Source organism: Alternaria hordeiaustralica, assembly GCF_023758085.1.
Source record: "Alternaria hordeiaustralica strain BMP 2776 chromosome Unknown scaffold_4, whole genome shotgun sequence".
Lineage (NCBI taxonomy): Eukaryota > Fungi > Ascomycota > Dothideomycetes > Pleosporales > Pleosporaceae > Alternaria > Alternaria hordeiaustralica.
The window spans coordinates 1,660,167-1,677,372 of NW_026056776.1; the positions used below are offsets into that span (position 1 = coordinate 1,660,167).

Sequence of the window (17,206 nt, forward strand, 5' to 3'; positions counted from 1 at the left end):
AACGTCAAAGTATCGTAATGACAGCGAAAAGGGAGGACAGAGTCTGGTAGTCTATGGTCCTGTACCAAGAAACCGCGTTCTAGACATCTTGAACGCGGCTCCGTCATACGTCATGCACGCTCCTCATCCCTGCTGTTGTGGAGGTACGAAACGGCCCAGGCTTGTGGAGATTCCTGTTTTTCGGACACGGGACGATCGCCGTTGCATGGGTTGGACCCTGACGTTGTGAGATCCGTTGCAACACCAAACTGGCATCTGTCAAATCTGACATCTTTCAAACAGAGCGCACAATCAGTAAGAGATGACGGAAGAACGTGAGTAGTTCTGAACGGTCGATGGTTAGCTGGTATGGTGGACTATGCCCAGCCGCGTTGACCATCATGGCCATGCATCAACACCACAAAAGCAAAAGCCACATCAAAAGCACAGTCAAGATTGTTTGAACATTTCATCATTCATGAAAACTACCCAGAGGCAAGTCTACGTAAGATACATTTCGGGATATCCATTACTCGTGATGCATAAAGTACCACCACTCTAAGACGCCATCGAAGATTAAGCTTCGTGTTACCATGCAAGTGAGGTGTAGAAAGTGAAAGAAAGCCATGACACATGAAAGGGATATCAGAGCGCCGACCAAACTTTTCAAAACCAGTCAAGACGGGCGATGCGCTTAGTCGACCTCCTCCATGGCGCTCTCGCCAGCCGCTGCGGGTGCCTCGGCGGCTTCGGTCTTCTCTTGCTCGGTCTCGACCTCCTCGTCGACGTTCAGGCCGAGGGAGACAAGCTTGTGGATGCGCTCAGCGTACTGGACGGGCTCGTCAATGGTGAAACCAGAGACAAGGAGCGAGGTCTCGAAGAGAAGCAGGGTGATGGACTTGACGGTACGGTCATCCTCACCATCGGCCTCGACCTTGCGCTTCAGCTCCTTGATGATGGCGGACTTGGGCGAGATCTCGAAAGTCTTCTTGGAAGACATGTACGAGCTCATGGAGGTGTCACGGAGAGCCTGGGCCTTCATGATACGCTCCATGTTGGCTGACCAACCGAACTGGCCGGTACGGATAGCGCAAGGTGAGCCGACAAGCTTGTGGGAGACGACAACCTTCTCGACCTTGTCACCGAGGACAGTCTTGAGGCTCTTGGCGAGACCCTCGAACTCCTTCTCCTCGGCCTCACGCTCCTTCTTCTCCTCCTCAGACTCCTCAAGCTCGAAGTCCTTGGTGATGTCGACGAGCTTCTTGCCGTCGAACTCCTTGAGCTGAGTCATGGCGTACTCGTCAATGGGGTCAACAAGGAAGAGAACCTCGAAGCCCTTGTCCTTGAGGGTGTCGAGGAAGGGCGACTTCTGGACAGCCTTGAGCGACTCGCCAGTGATGTAGTACATCTGCTTCTGGTGCTCAGGCATGCGGGTGACGTAGTCGGTAAGCGAGGTCTGCTCCTCACCAGACTTGGTGGAGTTGAAGCGGAGCAGCTTGGCGAGGGAAGCGCGGTTCTGCGAGTCCTCGTGGATACCGAGCTTGATGTTCTTGCCGAAGGCAGAGTAGAACTTGTCGAACTGCTCACGGTCCTCAGCGATCTCGTTGAAGAGCTCGAGGGTCTTCTTGACGATGTTCTTGCGGATGACCTTCATGATCTTGTTCTGCTGGAGGGTCTCACGGGACAGGTTGAGGGGAAGGTCCTCAGAGTCGACGACACCCTTGACGAAGCTGAGCCACTCGGGGATCAGGTCGGTGGCGTCGTCAGTGATGAAGACACGGCGGACGTAGAGCTTGATGTTGTTCTTGGTCTTCTTGGTCTCGAACAGGTCGAAGGGAGCGCGCTTGGGAACGAAGAGGATGGCGCGGAACTCGAGCTGACCCTCAACGGAGAAGTGCTTGACGGCAAGGTGGTCCTCCCAGTCGTTGGAGAGGGACTTGTAGAATGAGGCGTACTCCTCGGTGGTGATGTCCTGAGGGTTGCGAGTCCAGATGGGCTTCTGCTTGTTGAGCTCCTCCTCCTCGATCTTGGACTCCTTGACCTTCTTGGTCTTCTTCTCCTTCTTCTCCTCGTCGTCGTCGACCTCCTCGACCTTGGGCTTGTTGTCATCGCCCTCGGTGGTCTCCTCGGCGGCGTCCTCATCCTCGACCTCCTTCTCGGTCTCCTTCAGGACGTGAAGGTAGATGGGGTATGAGATGAACTCGGAGTGCTTCTTGACGACCTCCTTGATCTTGGACTCGTTGAGGTAGTCCATCTGCTCATCCTTAAGGTGGAGGATGATCTTGGTGCCGCGGCCGATCTGCTCGCCCTCGGTGTCCTCGGTGATCTTGAAGGTGCCACCAGCGCTGGACTCCCAGACGTACTGCTCGTCATCGTTGTTCTTGGAGACGACGGTGACGCGGTCGGCGACGAGGTATGCGGAGTAGAAACCAACACCGAATTGACCAATCATGGAGATGTCGGCACCGGCTGACAGCGCCTCCATGAACTGCTTTGTGCCGGAGCGGGCGATCGTACCCAGGTTGTTGATGAGGTCGGCCTTGGTCATACCGATACCGCTATCTTGGATGGTGAGGGTCTTGGCCTCCTTGTTGGGGATGATGTCGATGCGGAGATCCTTGCCGCTGTCAAGCTTGCTTGGGTCTGAGAGGGCTTCATATCGGATCTTGTCGAGGGCGTCGGAGGCGTTGGAGATGAGTTCTCGCAGGAAGATCTCCTTGTTTGAGTAGACGGTGTTGATGATGAGGCCGAGCAGCTGAGAGATCTCAGCCTGGAACTCGAAGGTCTCCCCAGACATGGTGGCGGTTGTGTGGGTGTTGAGCTGTGGGAGAAGAGTCAGCCGGGGCTCAATGGTACTAGGCTGAAGTGACAGGCGAGTGGGCGAGTGTGGGGAAGACGTACAGTTAGGCGGGGTAGTTCGGTTGCTGAGCTCTTCTAATGCGCGTGGGTAAGAGCAAGCAGAGCGACGTCGATGTCTGTGTAGGTGCAGTGGGAGAGAGCAATTCGATGAAGAAAAAGTAGTGGGAGGAGTCGAGTTTGGGGCTGATATAGTCTTTGGTGGAGCTCGAGAATCTTCTAGACAGAGCGGCAGAAACGCAGAGAAGGCCGCGGCTAAGCCAATCACGGTGGGGCGCGCCTTCCAATTGCGCCTCACCGCCAAACGCGCCTTCCCCGGCAACGCCTAGTAGCGAGGGGCAGAACAATCGCGACGCTGGCGATGCACTCACACGTTGCTTGTCCCGCCGGCGACACGCGCATAATCTACTTCTAGAAACCTCGCTTCTATAATTGTCACCGTCTCGACGGAGAGCACGAGCATCTCCGGCGGCCGTCGCAGCTTCCCCTCACGAGCGCGCGCGGAAGCTCAGAGCATCAGCCTCGCCTGGACAGTCTCAAGCACCTGGGCAGCCTTGTCCAGCCTTGCGCATTGCTAAACTTGTACAGCTGCCTACATACGCGCTCCGCCACAGCAATCGCTGCTGCTGCCTATTCCATCGACGTAGCAAACTGCAGCTCGTTTCGCCAAATATCACCATTGCCTTTGCCAGATTTCTTCGCAAGCCCCGCACGCCTACCTTCACGACCCGATACCGCCGCCTTTCTCCACGCTCGAATAACAACGTTGGATGCGAGGTTTCGGCTGGACAAAGGTGTGATGTAGCAATAATCAGGAGCGCCAAACCTGGCTGGACTACAACTTCGAGAGTGACATGATGTAAAGGTAGGTGTGGAGTCTACTGTCACAAGGATCCCAAGACCCTCAAGTGCATTGGAGAACAAGGTAGGAGGGGGTCCCCCCAAATTACGAATACATACCGCCCATCAAAAAGGCTCCGTCTGCCAAAAGTCCAAGTTCGTAGGCGCAACCTGACCCAAAAACGTCTCGTCAAACCCAAACCCATAAGAACCAATCAAATCATACATGTTATACTCATTCCCCGCCGTCACATCCACACCCTCATCATTGCGCGCCGTGGCCGCTTTGACAGGATCAAACACAGTCGTGGTAGCAGGCGAAGCAGCCGGAAAGCCGCCTTGGGTCACAGAACCCGACGGCGTACCCGCAACATCCAGTCGTTTCAACAGGTCATTGATGCCCTGAACAATATGCGTAGTAATGTGTTTCTCGTTCAGATTCTCCGCTACTTTCGCGAGAAAAGAAGATGAGCGCCGCGATAGAGATAGGACTTGATTGATGTTGAAGTTGAGACCTAGGCCAACGGGTTCGGTTGCCCATTCTGGCGATTGCACTTGTGCCATGCCGCCCCAGGTCTTTGCCATTTTCAACAGAAAAGTAGCGCAGAAAGCGACCATGGTGTGCGTGAAGATGGGTACTGCTGTCATGGCCTTGCGCAGATCAGGCTCCTCGAAGATTAGAGTGAGGGTGCTGGTTGCGGCTGTGATGGCGATGTTGGCTGCTTCGCGGCGGTCGTAGGAGAGTGATTCGGATGTGGCGGCGCTGGGTGGAGGCAGAGCACGCAGCGCGAGGGAGTTCAGTTGGAATCTGGCGAAGTGGTAGTATAGTACTACGCCTTTCGATGGGTAGGATCCGATGGATGGACTGTCGGCGGATCGGGCTTGCCATGCGAGCCGCCATTGTTCGATGGCGAAGTTGAAGAGGCGGAGCTGTTGAAAGTCGGGTTCCGTGAGTGGTTGCTCTGGGTCGCTGCCGTAGGCAATGTATGCTTCTGTCAGGATCTTGAACAAAGTGACCTGCGCCCCCAGTCTGATGTCTCCTGGGGTCGTTTTGGGACTATCGAGAAAATTCTCAATGTTCTTGATGGCAATGTCTTCGTGGACGATAGATGGTCGTCCATATGCGATGCTGAACTGCTTGTCGCAGACATACAATGCGTACCATAGACGCACGTTGTCGCGCTGATCCTCATGCCCTCGCATCAGCTTCTGGTATGACATGTGCAGATTCATCTCGACAGCGTTTCTGACAGCCAGGCCAGCCAACTTCCAGCTCAAATTTGAGAGATAGAAAGCGGCAAGAGCTAGCGCACGGATATCATCCAGGTTCTGAGGCCGAGCGAGAAAGGCACTATAGACCAATGAAACGAAGATGTTGTAGCATTTCTGCAGTGCTTCGTCTCGACCAGGCGTGTGTAGTGCGGAGATCGTAAGCACAGCCGCAGTGAGAAGAGTGGACTGGCGACGGACTGCATCCAGAGAGTCATACGGGAAAAGTACACCAGCCCAGAGATAAAGCCGAATGTCCTGCATATACCGTCTGAACAGGTCCTCAGCTTCCGGTAACGACACAATGCCTTGCGCTATAAAGTCCTCCTCCACAGAGTTGGAGTTGGGCTTCCATCGCACGCTACTCCGAAGGTTCCGGATCCGGGTAAGGTCGTATAAACTCTTCATGGGCGCTGTCACCAAGCCAGACTCTTCTCCTGACTCGCGCTCGACAGAGGTATCTCTTGTCATATCCATGGGCGGCGGAACAACAAACGTCGCATGTCCGCTCTCAGACATGACGTTTGTCGGACTGATGGTCATGGTGCGTCCTGCTGAATGCGGCGGCGTATCTTGACTAACTGGACTATCCAATCCGGGCAGTTTGTTGTGCTGCAGAAGACGCTGCACCGCAGAGCGCAGCTGCGACAACTCGGCTGTCGCATTTGATTTCCAACTGAAGTACTTAGCGATGGTGAAGAGAGCACGTGTGATATGAACCTACGCAGCATCTTCATCCAAAAGCCGTTGATTCAAATTATAAGGAACGCATTCCGTTCCGCTGCGCAAACACTTCGCGCATTTTGCTTCATTGTCGACGGGCTCACATTTGATCTTGTGTCTTTTACACTCCGCACCTACAACAACACATTGTAAGAAAAAAAAAGAGAAGCAATGATGAAGTGGGGCGCGGTCCATGAACTTACAAGCTCTAATCCTCGGCGTTCGTGGTGCAGGTCGGCGCCCATCCTCATGCTCCGCATCCTCACTCGGACGCTTCAGTGGAGACATATCCAAGGGGCCATGGCCATCGGAGCTGCAAGAGATGGAAATAGTCGGAGATCTTTGCGATTTCACTTGCAGGCTTGGAACACCGTGCTTTCGTTGCCTCCGTGCTCGTGACGTGCTGAGATTATTTGGGAGGCTAGCCAGCCATCCTGAGCGGGATCTGGCGCTTTGCCGCATGCGGTGGCGGGGTGGGGTTGTCAGCTCGAGTCGAGCCGTGTGTGAACTGCGTGTTCCCCACCGGCTTGCCTTGTTGCTATTAACCTCCCTTTCTACCTGGTATAAAAGCCGATGGATAAATCCGGAAAATTTCAGGGATACGGTGGCTAGAAGTTGTGGCAAGGCGCACGCTTGTAGATAGCGACGTAGACGTCGGGGTGTCTTGAAGACGATTTCACAGTTTGACTCAGCTTCACCTAGCTCATCCACGTATATCGTATGAACACTCTTCTTGCCATTGCCTATCTACAACGATCTCAATGGTGAGGTTCGAAGAAGCTGGCATTGATGGTATTACCAGCCTCGTCAACAGAATCCTAACCCATTTCACCACCACCAGAATCATCTTCGTCATCGTCGAAGAAGCCAACCATATGAGTCATACTATCAAGGTAATGCTGAGGCCCTTCCATTTGTAGCTGGAGGCGTACAGTCCTGTAGACCCTAGAACCGTTGTGGCCGGGTTGATAAGGTTGGGAGTGATTAAAATCGGCATCGTCGGCTCCAGTTCTTACCCTTTGCCCAAAAATGTCGCGGGAAACATGCGGACCACCAGTGAAAGGAGCTCCGAAATATTCCATCCCTCGATCCAGTATGCTTGTACAGTTCACAGCTGCAATCATTATGTTCTCGGTGATACTCCTGGCCAACTCTACTTCTTCGCGCGTGATGTGACCTACGGCCAGCCCTTCCCAAACATCCAAGTAGACGGTGATCGTGACTTCCGTGACTTCCTCACCAGGATCGAATCCATATTCCTGCACCATCTCGATCGCATCATTAAGCAGATTGTTTACGATTGGACCGATTAGCCTACGTTGGTGCGGGGTGAGCATCGAATTGAATGCCTCGTTTCGTGCGCGGGTGATGACAAGTCTATCATCAGCTGAAATAAATCCTAGGTAACCGTCCGTTTCATCCGCATACCTTGCATATGTGTGAGCGGTACCGTGTGCATCCGTTTCGTCTGACTGAACGGTTACGTGTGCATGTGGGTCATGACCTGGGAATGTAGTATACGTAGGAAGATTGACAGGCTCTTGGGGTACGCGTACGTCGCCGTAGCAAAGTGTACGATCGATAGGGCAGGTGTTTAGATGAGGGTTACCGGACTTCCACCACGACTCGATGCAACTTCGGTGGAAGAAGTGTTTGTCGCCACAGACCTTCGTAACGACTGCTTCCATGTCAGCCTGGCAATCTGTATCGGATGTATGTTCATCTGCTGGATGGTAGACAGGAGGCGCGTCATCTAATGACTCCTGGCAGATAGCACACTTCTCGCCAGAGGGCGATGGCCGAGCCTCGAGAGCGGTGGACAGCGTGAGTGTGGGTGGGTCGACCGTCATTGTTATGCGTTGTGCCTGTGTGACGGGCTGCGCTGACCAAGAGAAGAAACATGATTCTGTTCACATGCAGCCGGGAAGGTCGTATTGTGAACGAAATATCATGAATCGCGATCCGCCACATAGTGTTTACCTACCGCTTCCTGTTATTTCACATTGTCTAGCCGGTCTTTAGTGGAGGTCATCTTTTTCGATCATCGAGCAATTCGGATTGGACGAATATTGAGGTGGTGTAAATGTGACGCAAAATAACTATAATTGCTTCAATATGTCACTTCAATGATGTATGGATGTACTAGACGCGGAGACAAGAAGGTATATACTCCTTTCCCGGTGGACCACAGTGTAAAAGGAGATGACATGATCCAGTACGAGGCTGAGAATTGTGCCGCTTGCCCAGGTCCTGTAAGGTAAAGAGAAAGAAGTCGTTCGCTTCGAAATTGTTTGAGAAATGACATGTTGAAAAAAAGGTGGTATAAAGCTGGCGCAGCGGCCCAGAAGCGCGACAGCCCTGAGAGCTATCACGCTAGCGTGCTTAGTCATCAGCGCGTCTCTCGTTCGGCAGGTGTCATCCGGCACCACCTGGGCAGCCCTCCTCATCGAACGCAATCTGGGTGCAACTCATGAACATGATCCTCCCTACCCAGCTCCGGTACTGTCACGATCTCCTCTAGTTCGCTATCGCCGTGTTTGGCTGGCAGCTCGTGAAAGGTCACACCTGTCAGCTCCGGAGCTGGATCTAGCGCGTCGTGAGCTCCCTTCTCTTCTACCAGCACTGTGCTTTGCTTCCGCATTCGCCTAGGTTTCCATAAAAAGAACCATGCGCACAGTATACAGAGTACGATCGCTGCTACGCAGCCCACGACAACCCCAGCTATCGCACCACCAGAGATGCCCTGCCCGCGGGCTACCTCGGAGTCACGGTCAGCAGCTGGTATAGTTACTATATCAGCTTCCCCACCATCCCATCTCGCCGCGCTGACGTTGAATATGCCATTCTCGAAGTCAACGCCGATGTAAGCTTCTTGTAGGAACGCCCTACCGATGGCGTACTGGCTCTCATTATCAGCTCTTCGAATCGGAAAATAGTTCGTCGCATTCGCAAAGATTGGATACCCTGCCTGCAGATCGAAAGCCGCATATGGGATTTGGATCAAAGTAGTGTTGCCACCAGTCACGGCGTTGGTACCAATAGTGAACGTCAAGGTGGGATTGAGTCCCCGAAGTCGATCCCTAGCCGAATCCCTGAGGACGTATCTGCCCGACCTCTCATGATACTCCAGACCGAATACGGACTCAAAGCGATCGCAGACAGACTTCGGAAGCCATATCTCTGGGATGGACGAATCGATCGGAGCAAGGATTCGCTCATTGTCAACCAGCGAAAGTGTTCCGTTCAATGAGTCGGTTACTATGATATCCTGGAGACCGACTGTAAGAGCTCTGGACATGTCGGTGTTGATGTCAATTGTCAAGGGCTCTGATGCACGTGCAAGATCATAGCCTCCAAGAACGAGGCTGGCAGGTATCTTCGTTTTGCGATACGGGGCGCCAGCCTGATATCCATACGTCAGACTGGGTATATGACCATCATCCTTGAGAGCTGAGATCAAAGATGGCGAGCTGATTGTCTCTGAGAAGTTTAATGGCAGCGGCGACAGTCCCATCTGTCCGATCCAGAAGCCGGGCGAGGCATACGCGGTGACCGCCAGATGTTCCAATGTGAAGTTATACAGCGCAACACTATCAAACCCATTGAGGCCGTTCCCGGTGATTCCGTGGATCCTTCCCATTCCGAGTTCATAAAGACCGATGGCTTCCCAGGTCGACGACATGTTCGCTTGGAACCCAGGACTTGGACTTTGTTGGAACGGAGCTGCACCGCGAGAGCTGCCGCACGAGGCTGATTCGCCTTGCAGTCTGACACACTCATCGGCAATCGGAAGCCAGATGTTCTGAGCCTGAGTCGCCGGTAGCACATTAAATGTTTGCGGTGGCGTCCCTACTTGAACCGGGAACCTATTTTTGTCAGCTCAGGCCTGGATACATGTAAAACAAAATGCGGAAGACGTACGTTGACCAGCTTCCGTCGTTACCAAACCAGCCCCCTGACGCAGCGAGCGATAGTGCTTCCGCCATCTTTTCAAAGTCCCCAGGCTGTAAAGGATAATGGTATTTTGCAGGTGGCGACGATTGAGGATAACAACAGAACTGCGATTCTCCGCATGCGTCGACGCGCCTATACTTGATTACTACCGGAGTTCTGCGGCTGGTCTCGCCCTTCTCCACAACCAGGCATGCCATGATATGGTTGGTGGGCTATGTAAAGCCTTACACCATGTAGCCTGCAGAGAAAATCAAAGTTTATCGTATTTCGCCGGATTAAGGCATTGGAGTACACTCTAGCCAACCACGACGGTCGTGCCCAGACCATGGTTGGGGGCCGGTCGCAAGGCTGAAAAATGTTGGCTGGTCGCCCACCGGTCAGCTCACGCCATAGAAGATATCGTATCTAGCCGGCTTCCTTCGACCACTCGTCCTCGTTTTGTCTAAGACGTTGCTTGTAGCTTGATATATACATCGACAACCCCCAAAATCTCGTATTTTTCAACATGTGGTGGTCCATCGCGAACACGGAGTTACTTTGCCGGATGAGAGTGGTTGCACTTGCTGTTTTGCTCTTTTCAGGTAACTTTCTGGCTAGAAACACATGATATAGACTTATGAGATACAGGTCCTGGCGTCGCGGTAAACTTCGCTCGTTCTTTGACACCAACGTCGGAATGTCCCGCGTTTATTACTAGTCTCACCTACGTGTCGACTGTCACCTCAACCCCGACCGAATTTGCTACCCCTCCCCCTCCCCCAAACGTAGTTACTGTAACCGCTTCCATAATCGTCCACATTACCCCTTTCAAAAACGGCACAACATCGACCAGAACCGAGGTAGTGGGAGTTACATCCGACCAGGCAGTGCCAATTACATCCGACGAAGGAATGAGACTTACATCTGATTCAGCCCTTGAGAAAAGGGCGGCGAAGGCCGCTGCGACGACTTTCATGTAGGTTCACCATGCTTGGACTAGCAGCGTGCTTATCTTTCGCAGGACAAATCATTATCTGAATAGCTCTATCGCGATGATGACAACTCGAACAGAGCCACGGACTGACTGCCCAAATACTACCCAGACGACAATATTCACCAGCGTCGTGACGATAGTGCTGCCGGGAGCACCGCAATCGAGTGCTGCACCTCCATTCACCGAGACCGTTATAACTGCTTCAACACTGTTCGATTATGGTCAACTTGATCCAGCCATCTTGGAGCCTACCATTTCAGAATCCAGGTAAGCAGCAAGTTTATGTTAGTAACACTACCAGCTGACCAGATCGAAGTACGTCTACAGTAGTATTGGCTCCCCGGCCCTCAATCATCAGAACTACAACCCCAGAAAATCTCCAGACTAGTACGACTGACCAACCAACTATTCCTGCATTGCCTCAAAATACTCTTCCAGGCCGTCCGACAGCAACAAGTCCTGTGCCACCTCTGGTTGTACTTCCTTCGTTACCCAGCAACCCTCCGGCTTCCACGGTAATTTCTCGTCCAGACGAAACACAGACTACAGTCTTACCTGGTGTTGGCCCTATTATAATTGATCCATCGCGCTCGGCTATCATGGTTGGCAGTGCTACGAGCATGATCACTGCTGGACAACAAACCACCATCAACGACGTTGCAATCTCATTCGATACTTCCGCCTCGTTCGTTGTCATAGGCGGCACTACGACTTTTGCGCTCCCTCCACCGAGTTTTGTAACTCAATCAGATCCTGCGGTAGTTGGTGGGACGACAGTTGACATTGGTCAAGTCGCTACACAACTTGACCCAGGAGAAGTGACTTCCATCAACGACGTTGCGATTTCTCGAGACACTTCAGCTTCTTTTCTTATCATCGGCGGTACCCAAACCATTCCGCTACTGGAAGCTACTCAGACACCTGGTCCATCTACAGTGGTCATAGATGGAACGACCGTCAATGTCAGCGAGCTTGCGTCGGAACTGGAGCCAGGCGAGGTGACCGTCATCGGCACCATGACCATCTCACGCGATTCTTCCGCTTTAGTTGCTGGTACAACGACGATAGCGGTTGGTGCAGCAGCAAGCAGCGTAGTCATCGGTGGTACTACGATTTCTCCGGGTGCTCTTCCGTCTGGGTTCTCTTTCATTCCCGCGACTGATGGCGGAGGCTTGTTGCTACCAAACAGTCAAACCTTGATGCCTGGTGCCATCACTACTATCAATGGCATCGAGATTTCACTCACTCCTGGAGAAACACCCGTGGTTGTAGTCGAGGGATCGATGTCCATCACCGCGTCTGTTACCGCGGATGGCAACGACGGCAACTCTATCAACAGCGGTAGCGGGGGGTTCGGGCAGCCGACGAGCACCACCACAGGTGTACTAGCGGATTTCACTGGTGGTGCGATTGCGAGCGTTCATGGTGTTTGGGACGCGCTGTGCACGTTGGTTATGACGAGCTTGTTTTTCGGTATCGTGCAACGTCTGTTATGATGTTGGACATTAATGTTTTGGTATGCACTCAAGCTGGAAATCTGGAACTCGCATGCTTCCCCTAATTAATACACACTCATGGCATGAGTACCGCAACTGTGGTTCATACGTGCCTATGGAGGCTGGTGATGACGATGACGTAATTACGGGGTCCAACCTCCCGTGTTCAGCTCGCAAGGTCTGCCTAATTGGTCCTGCCTCAGCCTCTCGCGAACGCATGCGCATCCTTCGCAGGCGCAAAGCTTACCACTAATGTGACTTTAGCATCGTTGACGACTGGTATACACGAATGCACTCATGCGATGCCTCCACCAGGGCGTAAGCCGTTCTTCGACAATGAAATACTCACTGATGCCGTACCTACCTGGGACGGCCAGAATTGTGCACTCTGCTTTTCCTCCTTGACACCATGACCACGCAGCCTCGCCTAGAAGATGACCCTTATATACCGGAAGCCAATGCACAGCACGCAATGCTCCAACAAGCACAAGCTGCTGCTTCTGCCGTCCAGACTGAAACCGCAGGATCAACGAGACATGACGCTCCCTTGCGAACGACCGACCTCGTCACTCCAGATGCGACCGACGAAGAAGTTCCGCCTCCCCCATATGGCGACATCTATGGCGAGATTCGGGACGAAAAAGATGGCCTAGGCACCAGCGCAAGCGTCACCGAAGACGGCCGTGTCAACATCCGCATCAACCAGCTCAACCGACGTTTATCCCAAGTCTTTACGCCAGCTTTGCGTGAGCACGTTCAAAGCGTCCAAGATATCAGCCCGCCTCCCCCTGCATGCATTCCACCTTCATTGGGAGGTAAAGAGGGAGTTCCACCCCCAGCCCTAAATGTGGTTATCCAGGTTGTTGGCTCGCGCGGAGACGTACAACCTTTTGTTGCTCTCGGGAAAGTTTTGAAGGAGACCTATGGCCATCGAGTTCGTCTGGCAACTCATCCTACTTTCAAGAAGTTTGTAGAAGAGAACGGCTTGGAGTTTTTCAGCATCGGTGGCGACCCCTCCCAGCTGATGGCTTTCATGGTCAAGAATCCTGGATTGATGCCAGGGTTCCGTAGTCTGGCCAGCGGGGATGTCGGTCGCCGGAGAAGAGATGTCGCGGAATACATTCAAGGCTGCTGGCGATCGTGCTACGAAACAGGTGATGGCATGCCCGACGACCACAGTTCAGATCGCTTCGCAAACGACCCCGGTTCTTTCCCCTTCGTCGCGGATTGTATCATTGCCAATCCCCCAAGCTTTGCACACATTCATTGCGCAGAGAAGTTAGGAATACCCCTTCATATCATGTTCACCATGCCATACTCTCCCACCCAGGCCTTCCCTCATCCTTTGGCGAACATCCAGTCCTCGAACGCCGATACTCAACTCACAAACTACATCAGTTACGCTATGATCGAAGCCCTCTCATGGCAAGGCTTGGGCGACATCATCAACCGGTTTCGCGCTAAGTGCCTCGGCTTAGAGCCCGTGAGTATGATCTGGGCCCCAGGAATGCTCCAGCGCCTCAAAGTGCCTCACACATACTGCTGGTCTCCTGCTCTTATTCCGAAACCGAAGGACTGGGGCTCTCATATAACCATCTCTGGTTTCTACTTCTTGAATCTGGCCTCTAATTACACACCTACGCCTGAGCTGCAGAAATTCCTTGACGATGGACCACCGCCGGTGTACATTGGATTCGGAAGTATTGTTCTGGACGATCCGAATGCCATGACGGAACTCATTTTCGAGGCCACAAAAAAGATTGCAGGCGGAAGACGTGTACTGCTTTCCAAGGGCTGGGGAGGTATGGGTGCGGACGAACTTCGTGTTCCCGAGAACGTCTTTATGTTAGGCAATGTGCCGCATGACTGGCTTTTCAAGCACGTCGAATGCGTCGTTCATCATGGCGGTGCAGGTACTACTGCCGCAGGTATCGCAGCAGGTGAGCTATGTGCCTACTTAGTAATCAAACAACCAAAAGCTGACCTTTTGACTTTACTTTAGGACGACCAACATTAGTAATACCCTTCTTCGGTGACCAACCCTTCTGGGGCGCAATGATCGCACGAGCTGGTGCCGGCCCCGATCCAATTCCCTACCGGCAACTCACATCGGACAGACTAGCAGTCGCCATCAACTTCTGCTTGAAGCCTGAAAGTCTCGAGCGTGCCAAAGACCTTGCAAGTAAGATTGCTACGGAACGAGGAAGCGACATGGGCGCCCAGTCATTCCACCAGTATCTCGACCCCGACCGACTTCGCTGCAACCTTGCGCCATCTCGAGTTGCCGTATGGCGCATTAAACGCACTCAAATCAGACTGAGCGCTTTTGCCGCCTGTACTTTAGCCAATGCCGGTCTTTTGGATTTCCATGACCTCAAGCTATTCAGGTCTCAAGAGTATGAGACCGATGAAGGTCCTCTGGAGCCTATCTCTGGATTTGGTATGGGAATACTGAGGACGTTAGGCAGCATGAGTATGGGGATAGCTGAGATGCCTTCAGAGACGGCAAAGGCTGTTCAAGCTCCTTTTGGACCTAGTAGACAGCAGTCTGACACCTCAGTACGGAACGCCGCAAAGAGGAGCGATTCGTCACTTGTAGGAGAGAGCTCCGCTTCATCAAGCTCACAACAACACCCCCATCCCAGTGCAATGGAGCGGAAACCGCTTGCCCGCTCTCAAACTACCCCCAACCTCCCCACTCCGGCATCTCGGACACCCAGCGTAGCATCCAGCTCTAGCAAAGACAATGACATGCTCCGCCCCACTGGTCTACGCACAAGCAGAGGCTTCGGCCGCATCGTAAAAGCCGGCGTGCAATCCCCCATGGAACTCTCCGTCGGCATAACAAAAGGCTTCCACAACGCGCCCAAGCTCTGGAACGACACCACCGTGCGCCCGCAAGAAAAAGTCTCCGATCTAAAATCCAGTATGGTAGCTATAGGCCGCGAATTTGGTTTCGGCTGGTACGACGGCGTCACTGGTCTCTTTACACAGCCCTGGAAGGGTGCCCAGAAAGAAGGCGCTAGTGGCTTTTTCAAGGGCGTAGGAAAGGGTATTGGGGGTTTTATAGCTAAGCCGGGGGCGGCGCTATTTGGGATACCGAGTTATATGATGAAGGGGGTGCATAAGGAGGTGCAGAAGAGGTTCGGGGGTAGTGTGCAGACGTATATTGTTACGAGTAGGACGGCGCAGGGGTATCAGGAGTGGGTGCAGAGTGGGGAGGAGGAGAAGCAGGATGTTGTTGAGAGGTGGATGTTGATTCAGAAGTATTTGAAGAAGAAAGATGGGCTTGATGAGATGATGAAAGATGTTTTGGATGCACAGCGGAAGGGGAAGGCGGTTGATGGGTCTACCGCGGATTCAGCCCGGTCTGCGGATGCTTCTATCCAAGATATGGGAAGTGGTACACTCACCTCGGAGTACAATTCGCATACTACGGGTACCGAACCTGAAGTACCGCTCGGAGCGGCGGAGACCAGCGGGTCTATCCATCAGCCAGTACAAGAAACGCCGCGCGCAGGCGCTGAAGCAGAATCCAGTGAGGAACTACTCCAGGCGATGGCTTCCAGCGAAGTCGAAGCGCAGCAACACTCAAGAGAAACCCTGGAATTCGAAGAACAGCTGAAACAAGCCATGGCGCAAAGTCTCCAGGAACAGCGTCAGATGAACGAAGACAATGCATGTGAAGATCTCGATAGGGAGCGAGCAGGAAAATCTGAGCAAGTAGCAGCTACAACGAGTAATGGGTCACTAGGCGCCCAAAGGCCGCCCTCGTATGACTACGGTCATCTTGGAGGCACTACGCAAGGTGAATTCCAGTCACAAAAATCAGGTGAGAAGACGATGGAGGAAAAGACGGAAGAAGAGATTGTGATGGCGTACGTCAAGAAGCAAAGTCTTCTGGAAGCGCACCATCATAGGAAAGGCAAAGGGCGGGCTTCGACTGCGGAAAGTGGGGATGAGGAAGAGTTGCAGAAGGCGCTAAGCTTGAGTATGCAAGGACACGAGTGAAATGGGGACGAATATGACAAGGCTTGTTTCCATATCACATCTCTCATAAGATATATACATATTGTTGATACATGGTTCTTCTCTTACATCCCGTTCGTGCCATTCATAAATCACGCCTTCGAAGTCTCCGCCGCCATCATCCTACTCGGCGCCTTAACAACAGGCGCCTCGTCCCCGGGACTACCACGGAACGTCCACGTCCCATCCGCGACCTGATCATCCGTAGCACTATCCAGCCTCTTGAGCTCTCTCCTCATATACCCCACAATCTGTGCCAGCTTCTCAAAGTCAACATCTTCCTTTGCGCCGAGCAGATTACGCCAGATAGCCGCCGCAAGCATAGCGTCGCCCTTCATCAGCCCCTCGTCGTACGACAGCAGCACCGCCCGCCACTGCGAAAACATATCCTTGAGGTGCTTCTGACGCAGCGAATTGGCGTTGAACTTGTGCCATATGACCAGCCGGTCCTCGGCCGCGTAGAAGGCTTGGTTGGTGAGGTGCTGGATCCATACTGGTGCGTGTGACTGGGGGAACATGCGGAAGCGGACTTGTAGCATGTATATGTGGATGAAGGTGATTTGGGCCCAATTCGAAAAGGTTGGCTTGAGTCCGAGGGCTGTGCAAAATGTGTTAGCGAGGGTCTGGGTATTGTTGTTTCCAGCACTTACTGTCATACCACCACCCTTCGGCCTCGCCCAGGTGCACACCGTTCTCGTCGACGGGTATCTCGCCCCGCTTTAGCAGCGCTTGGGGTATCTTGTATTCACCGGGCTTTGTGCATTCCTTGATGAGGTCTCGTGTTGCGCCGTATGCGACGTACGTCTCGGTCATGAGTGGTGCCTTTTCGCGCAGCTTCTGGGCGAGGCCAGTCACGCCGGATGCGACAGCGGGATGCGGCTTCTTGATCGCTTCGGGCCTGACATCTGCTGACAGCGATTGCGAGGCATGGTAGGCGGTGGGCGAGGTGGTGGAGATTGTTCGACGTGCTTGGCGCAGAGACGCTCGATTCGTTCGCTACGAGAGTCAATTATCCGCTTTGGGGAGGGGGTTGTGGCTGTGTACCTGGAGCAGCGAGGTAGAGGACCTCAAGAGGGCCTTGGAGCAG

At 53.2% G+C, this 17,206-nt stretch overlaps 5 protein-coding genes across 5 annotated transcripts; 2 read left to right on the plus strand and 3 right to left on the minus strand.

Annotated features, from left to right (window-relative positions):
• Positions 1-673: 673 nt before the first annotated feature.
• Positions 674-2,776, minus strand: HSP90 (heat shock protein 90; the record flags this gene model as incomplete). Its single annotated transcript, XM_049385943.1, has 1 exon — positions 674-2,776. The coding sequence occupies one exon, from the start codon at positions 2,774-2,776 to the stop codon at positions 674-676; it is 2,103 nt and encodes a 700-aa protein (XP_049246820.1).
• A 1,025-nt stretch (positions 2,777-3,801) lies between these two features.
• J4E84_003331 (uncharacterized protein) lies at positions 3,802-5,487 on the minus strand (the record flags this gene model as incomplete). Its single annotated transcript, XM_049385944.1, has 1 exon — positions 3,802-5,487. The coding sequence occupies one exon, from the start codon at positions 5,485-5,487 to the stop codon at positions 3,802-3,804; it is 1,686 nt and encodes a 561-aa protein (XP_049246821.1).
• Positions 5,488-12,224: 6,737 nt separating this feature from the next.
• J4E84_003332 (uncharacterized protein) lies at positions 12,225-14,092 on the plus strand (the record flags this gene model as incomplete). The annotated part of the gene is made up of 3 exons (XM_049385945.1): positions 12,225-12,229; positions 12,261-12,268; positions 12,468-14,092. The coding sequence occupies 3 exons, from the start codon at positions 12,225-12,227 to the stop codon at positions 14,090-14,092; spliced, it is 1,638 nt and encodes a 545-aa protein (XP_049246822.1).
• Positions 14,093-14,559: 467 nt separating this feature from the next.
• Positions 14,560-16,101, plus strand: J4E84_003333 (uncharacterized protein; the record flags this gene model as incomplete). Its single annotated transcript, XM_049385946.1, has 2 exons — positions 14,560-14,563; positions 14,591-16,101. 2 exons carry the CDS (start codon positions 14,560-14,562, stop codon positions 16,099-16,101), a joined length of 1,515 nt encoding a protein of 504 aa, XP_049246823.1.
• Positions 16,102-16,211: 110 nt separating this feature from the next.
• Positions 16,212-16,775, minus strand: J4E84_003334 (uncharacterized protein; the record flags this gene model as incomplete). The annotated part of the gene is made up of 2 exons (XM_049385947.1): positions 16,212-16,742; positions 16,770-16,775. 2 exons carry the CDS (start codon positions 16,773-16,775, stop codon positions 16,212-16,214), a joined length of 537 nt encoding a protein of 178 aa, XP_049246824.1.
• Between the last annotated feature and the right edge of the window lie 431 nt (positions 16,776-17,206).